This window comes from Telmatherina bonti (genome assembly GCF_933228915.1).
Source record: "Telmatherina bonti genome assembly, chromosome: 21".
In the NCBI taxonomy this organism is placed as follows: domain Eukaryota; kingdom Metazoa; phylum Chordata; class Actinopteri; order Atheriniformes; family Telmatherinidae; genus Telmatherina; species Telmatherina bonti.
In genome coordinates this window covers 23,769,767-23,777,266 of record NC_136630.1, presented here as the reverse complement: position 1 = coordinate 23,777,266, position 7,500 = coordinate 23,769,767, and the positions used below count along the sequence as shown (strand labels likewise).

Genomic DNA, 7,500 nt, shown 5'->3' with positions numbered 1-7,500 from the left:
TTACATCAATATTGATTCTACATTTTATCAGTCAAGCTTTCCTCAGTTTCATCACTCACATAAACAACTCTGGGCTCAATATACAACCATAAAGATTTTGTGAAAGAAAATGAATGTTTGCATTTAATTTCAAAGGTTGCATTTGCAAATCAAGTTTTGCCTTCCCAAAAGAAGCATTTGACTTAGGGGAAATAAATAGATTTTCTTATCCAAACATGAAATTTAGGGATGCAAACTACAAAGCTGCGGGCAAGACTCTGAAGTTGCGGTTGCAAATTTTGTCCTCGCCTTTAAAACTATATCTGATTGGCTGTTGGCAAACACAACAGTCCAATTGGAGAGCAGACAACTTCCTGTCCTCCGGCACAGCTACAGACTCTTAAAGGGCAGTAAACTTTCAACATGCAAGTACATCTGCGACTGAGGTGAGTTTCATCATATTACTTTGGTGGTACCATGCGTTTAACTTGTGTAAAAAATACTGTTTGTTGAAGAAAAAAAAAAACCTAATATTAACTTTAACGTTTCTATGTTAGTTCAACAATGTGTGTTTAAATATAGGTTTGCATACAGCTAAGCACTAGCTTTTCTCTTGAATTAAAATTCAAACACAATCTCATTCATTCATTCATTTTCTGAACTGCTTAATCCAATTCAGGGTCGCGGGGAAGCTGGAGCCTATCCCAGCTGGCGACAGGCAGGGTACACCCTGGACAGCTCGCCAGTCCATCGCAGGGCCACACAGAGACGAACAACCATTCACGCTCACACTCACTCCTATGGGCAATTTAGAGTGACCAATCAACCTATCATGCATGTCTTTGGACGGTGGGAGGAAGCCGGAGAACCCGGAGAGAACCCACGCATACACAGGGAGAACATGCAAAATCCACACAGAAAGGCCACTGACCAAACCCCTCCTCCGCAATCTCATTATAATTATTATTTTAATCTAAATTTCTTTTTTTTTGGTCAATCTCAACTTGTTTCACAAGTTGAAATTTGTTTGACAGCTTTTAAAAATTTTATTTATGTAACGAGAGGATATGCAAACATCTGGGCACAAACGTGCAATCAGATCCTCTGTAATCTCCTAGTTATTAGTCCTTTTGATTTTAACAGACAGATCTTTGGAATATGACAATTGTGTTCACATTTTTTTTCTCTAACCTAGATCACCAAAGCTGTTCACGAAGAATCTGTCAAAATGAAGACCCTAACTAGAGAATGACTGTTGTATAAATTTGCAGGTTACAATGATATTAATTACACTAAATTACCTATAAAGTGAATTAAAAAAATTTTTTATTTCAGTTTTTCTGCATATATGGCTATTATTGTGCACTGCTTTTTAAAACTTCTGCTTTTCAGGTTTAAAATGAAGGCACTTTAAAATATTGTATTGACTGCAAGTTTACTGCTTTCATGTGTTACATGAAACATTCTCTAAAACAACTTGTGTCACTGTCCTTCATCTCAGGTGGCAATGGACAAAGAAACTTGTATGTGCTGACTCTGGAAACTCAGGGCTACACATCTAAGATGCTGAAGATGGCCACCGACAATGGGAAGCACATGCTTTACATAGCTCATCTCCAAGAAGAAATAGATGCCACACCACTTCCTCACAATGCTGCAGAGTTCAGTAAAACGCCAAAGTCCCTGTGCAAAAGCTGTGGACTGAATATGCCTCTTCAGCTACTTGTCAGTCACATTGAAAGCTGTGGAATGGTAAGTTAACAGAGAAATAAAGTGGACTGTGAAATAAATGACCGGTAACCCTTGAAAGAAGGATATTGTAACTCAGTGGCACCTGGTGTCATTTTTGGGTCGGATGGGAAATCCTAACCAGCCAGATGAGAGTCAAGGTTGTCAAGGCTGACTACCTCACATCCTCAACATGCTTTGCTACGCGGCACGTGCCTGGGCATTTCCACGAGCATAAAGTCTTTGCCCAACATGTTGATAGCTGCAGGAGCAAAATCAGGGTTTGGCTTAATTTAAATGTAGGTGATGTTTGTTGACTGTTCTTGTTATGCCACCCAGCACATTTTTAAGCTGTTCTGAGCTATAGTTATCTTTGAATGTTGGACCAAATATGGCACTTTTGATAGTTAAAAAAAAAAAGAAAAAAGTTCAAGCTAATAAACTGTTGAACTGAAATGATTCAGGTGTAGGATATCCTTAAGTCTTTCAAATTCTTTAAAAAAAAAAAAAGAAAATTTTTGTCTGATCAATTCATGTCTAAAAAGAATTACATGGGTTATTACCATTCCAAATGATTTGCAATGTCTAAACTGATTTCTTTTATACCAAACAGCACACTGCAATGGAAAGCCTAAACTTTCAACAGCCTCAAGAAAGAACTGCAGCGCTGTTGATGCCTTGTTGGCTGCATTCAGGTACATGACCTATGAAGACACAAACAGCCACTCAAATTTCAGTGATTTGAGGAAGAGATAATTGTAAGCTAAATAAATGATAGCTAACCTTTCTTCAAAAGCCATCAATGCCACCAAACATCACAATACCATATCGGCACAGAAAAAACAGACACAGAAATGTAGACAGAGCATTGCTGACAGTAATATATAAGAAACAAACAATTACGCAGGACTGTGTGAGTGTGTTCTATATTCTGATGCTTGACTTGACAGTAACTCCACATAGTCAAGGTTCAAGGGCTGCTGCTGGCAGGCCGGTCCAAGCCTGTTCTGTAATTGTTGTAGGACCTGACTTCCTAAATCCAACTGTTAAATAGAAAATATGTTTATAAAACTGCAAAAATGATGGAAATATACAACCTGCATCAACTCTGCCAATGTACATCAAGTACAGGAATATGATACATATTTGTTTACATTTATGATATTCCATTTGCCACGTTACTGTTTACACAAAAATAAAATAATTAACCTGGAACAATTTTCTATCTACATAAAAAAGGCTTAACTAACCAAGAAGTTAGAAGTTGCACCTGCAAGAGGTTGCTTTGGGTTTGCCCAAAAATAAACAAATAAAAAACATGTGAACATCTGTCCTGAACCATGTAGCCGGTATGTGTTATGCTTCTCTAACATGAAGAAGACCCTCTGTCCTGAGTAACTTAAGTTAAATAAGTAAATGTTAATGCAAGTGACATCCAGAAATGGCAATAGTAGATCTCTCTCCATCTCACATTTATGAAATATTTGACATCAAACAGACAGTTTTCTTTTGAATGTTTGTGTTGCTGAAGGAGAAAGGCCCTATTTTTTTAAAAAAAGTACTGAAGCATGAAAGTATAAATTTTGCCATAACGTTGTTCGTGATTTGTCATTCTGAATGTGTACGGCTGTGTAACACTGAAAATCTGAAATGCTTAACTTTGAACACAGACTTCTGGAACATCTTCTCTCGTTAAATACATGTGTGAAACGCAACTTCTAAATCTTTGGAATCACGTAGCTATGACGATCCCTTCAGGTGGACACTGGAAGTGGTAACTTGATATTTATTTTAGTAGGTTAGCCTACTAAACCTGCCAGCAACACGGTTCACATTACAGGCCAGTTACCATGGTAAAAGATGCTGTTGTAAGATAGCTGGTTGTATGGAGATTAAAGCGCAAACCTACGTCACAACCCAGAATGGTGGGATAAAAAAAAAAAGCAGAGTCGGGATCGCTGTTTAAGTTCAAATTCTCCACTAATCTCACAATATTTTGTATCTGTATAAACAAATATAAGAATCTAAACAGTAATGTCACAACACTGCTGTATTCACACCGGCATATAATACTCCCATCAACTAGCAAGCACTGACACGGTCAATGGACGCTTGTCATGTCTTTCAATGATTTTGGGTCATTTAGGCAGCTTGAAGAATGATCTTGTGCAGGGAGTTTTCATGGCAGCCATAGACAGAGCAACCTTTGAAATTAAATGCAAACATTCATTTTCTTTCACAAAATCTTTATGGCTGTATATTGAGCCCAGAGTTGTTTATGTGAGTGATGAAACTGAGGAAAGGTTGACTGATAAAATGTAGAATCCATATTGATGTAAAAGTGAAACAGTTTTTATGTTTTAATCGGTTTTCAGTGATCTGTACATCAACTCTTTGTAAAAATGTTCCAATTTATACATTTTTAACTCATTGGCTGCAAACGGTGTCTTTTCACGTCTTTCGGAATCCGAATCTTCAATGCCAAAGACGCTAATAGGCTATGTTCACACTACAGACTTAAATCCGATGTTTTTGCCCCTATGCGACCTGTAACCGATCTTTTCTTAACAGTCTGAACGACACAGATCTGATATTTTCAAATGCGACCCAGGCCGCTTGAATATGTGGTCCTAAATCCGATATGTATCTGATCTTTTGCCATGCGACTTCAGTCTGAATGGTCAGGTCGCATTAATCCGACCGACGCAACAAACGTCATTATTCTGCGTTTGTTGTTTATGAACTCTTTATCGGTAAATGCTCTCACATCGCTCTCCCACCAATCCTGACTGCGACTCCGTACCCAAACATTTCTCTCTACAGTTGTTGCTGCCACAGCTCCACAAAAGTCCTTCACAAATACTTTTACTTTTCTCTTCCGTAAAAGTCTCCTTAAAATGAACCCATTCACAATGTTGTGGCTACGGTTGGATAAAACTTTTAAAATAGCAAATGCCCTGCTGCCATCCATATTTACTTCTGATGAGACGTGACACACACGCTCACTGCACGTCGCCGTGTCTTCTGCGCATGCGGGACGCTTCTGGTGCGCATAAGGTTCATACAGGAGATCACATACAAGTCGCATTTGATCGGAAATGTGAACGAACTTTGAAAAAATTTGGATTTCACAAAAACATCCAATATGAACAGCAAGCCCTGCAGTGTGAACATAGCCATAGAGGTCAAAAGTGTGCTCATCGTTTTGATGATCCGAGCGCACGCCCAGCATGCATCCAAGACTTTGATCATGGGCTCTTAGCGTGCACTCTGAACATGTCCCAACGTGTGCATTTCGTTGGGACATGTCCATTTCGACCCTCCACATCTGCTGTCCCTGAATGCAACATTCCGCAGTCCTGATAGATTGGCCAAAATGCTCAGAAACACGGCATCATGTTTTGCATCATGCTCTGATACGCCAATGGTTGGCAAGCAATGAGCTGAGATATATTTTATTATGAACATATCTACTTATATTAAAGTAAATATGTTGGGAAAATAACTCTAATGAGGAATATGAACAAGGGTTTGAGGCAAACAAAGACTTACCCCTCAAATCTTATTGCCACTTTGTAAGCCACGGCCACTATGAAGGTCAGGAGAAAACCAGCAGGACTGGCACCACTGGAGACAAAAACGAGAGGAGAGAAAAAAAAAACTTTGACGCAAGTGATTCTTTGTTTGCATAATATATATAAGCCTCCACGTCCACTATTTCTCAGTGGAGGATCCACTTTGGTCTGTCCGTTTGCAGAAAATATAAAGTGTGGAATGACAGACAGAGAAACTCAGGTCAGTAGAACAAAAATGGAACAAGATGAGATTTAATCAAACTAAACAAAAAAGTGTCTGCATCTATGAAATGCATCTTTAACAGCTGATGAATAAGAATAATTATGACTGGTAACATACGAGTCACAGCGTTTTTGCTGATAAAATAAGAACTAAATCGGGCAATATCTCATGTAAAATAGTGGACATACATAAAAACCCAGTAAAAAAATAAATAAATAAATGAAGAATGATCTTGTGCAGGGAGTTTTCATGGCAGCCACACAACACATCTAAACCGGTTGGGTTTAATCAACAAAAGTTGACTGGGTGAAAGGGTGACTGGGCCCCCTCTGTACGCCGACATAGGCCGCAATTCTTACCACAGCTTAGACATAACAAAGAGACAACTACTGTTAAAATTAACGTAAAACAAGTAAACACTTGGTAACACCAAAGTAAAATGATAAAACTCACCTGAGTCGCAGACATACTCGCACTTTCGTCCATGTTGAAAGTTTACTCCCCTTTAAGAGTCTGTAGCTGTGCCGGAGTAGAGCCGTACATTTATAACCCATTGGCTGACAAAGGTGGTTTTTACATCTTTCTGAATCCAAATTTTCACTGCCAAAGACGCCAAAAGAGGTCAAAAGTGTGCTCATCGTTTTGATGATCCGAGCGCACGCCCAGCATGCATCTAAGACTTTCATCATGGGCTCTGAGTGTGCACCCTGAATGTGCGCCGATGCATGCACCTGGCCGTATCCCCCTCTGTCCCTGAATAGCCAAATGCTCCAAAACACGGCATAATGCAAGCTCAAGTAGTGAGTTTAGCTATATTTTATTATAAAAAAGCCAACTTATATTAGAGTAAATATGTTGGGAAAATAACTCTAATGAGGAATATGAACAAGGGTTTGAGGCAAACAAAGACTTACCCCTCAAATATTATCGCGACTTTGTAAGCCACGGCCACTACGAGGGTCAGGAGAAAACCAGCAGGACTGGCACCACTGGAGACAAAAACGGGAAGAGAGAAAAAGAAAACTTTGACAAAGTGCTTCTTTGTTTGCACAATAAGCCTCCACGTCCATTATTTCTCAGGGGAAGATCCACTTTGGTCCATCTGTTTGCAGAAAATATGAAGTGTGTAATGATGGACAGAGAAACTCATGTAGGTCAGTGGAACAAAAATGGAACAAGATGAGATTTAATCAAACAAAACCTCAAAAAAAAAGTGTACATCCAAAATAAAATGTAAATGAAATGCATCTTTAACAGCTGACGAATAAGAATAATTAGGTGACTGGAAACACACCAGTCAGAATGTTTTTTCGTGATAAAATAAGAACTAAATCAGGCAATATCTTACGTAAAATAGTGGATATACTTTAAAACCCAGTAAAATACATAAATAATCCAAACAACTCCTTTCTGTTCAACTTTGAAGCAAAGAATGACACACTAACCTAAATATTCCCATTGAAAGAGCACAGAGTGACATCACAGTGTGACACAGAAGTGTGTTTTGAAGGAAAAAAAAGGAACGATGCCACACATATTCAGTTTTTACATGAAGAACATCTGTCCATACCTGATCAGACGGGTTCACTAACAGCTTTATATGTGTGAGAAACGAGCCAAACGTGCCAGCACACTGTCATAAAGAAGCCCACTGTGATGGAGGGACATTCATGTGAGAATTTCTGACTACCTGCACACACACACACACACTGCACTGCATCTGTGTGAGCTTCACTGCCATGTGTGATAAACACTTGACATAACGGTTTCTCACGAGCCAACAGCATGTTGTGGATGAGCTGAACCAAACGGCAGATGAGGCGTATAAAATGCTCGACTGTGACCCAAATACAGGAACAAAAAAAAGTCCAGTTAAATTCGACTCGATTGTTGTTTATTATTATTATCAGCATGAGGAAAAGGTAGAGCTACAGCAGAGGGCCACTTTATTCGCTTTAAAGACTTGGATATTGTGGAAAGCATCTAAATAAAATG

At 38.9% G+C, this 7,500-nt stretch overlaps 1 protein-coding gene across 1 annotated transcript in view; it reads right to left on the bottom strand.

Moving 5' to 3' along the window:
* Positions 1-7,500, bottom strand: part of pemt (phosphatidylethanolamine N-methyltransferase) — a 95,004-nt gene that overhangs the window by 8,257 nt on the left and 79,247 nt on the right. Inside the window, exon 6 of the mRNA XM_079260427.1 lies at positions 6,420-6,494. Within this exon, the coding sequence (XP_079116553.1) occupies positions 6,420-6,494 (75 nt within the window). The remainder of the gene's footprint in view (positions 1-6,419; positions 6,495-7,500) is intronic.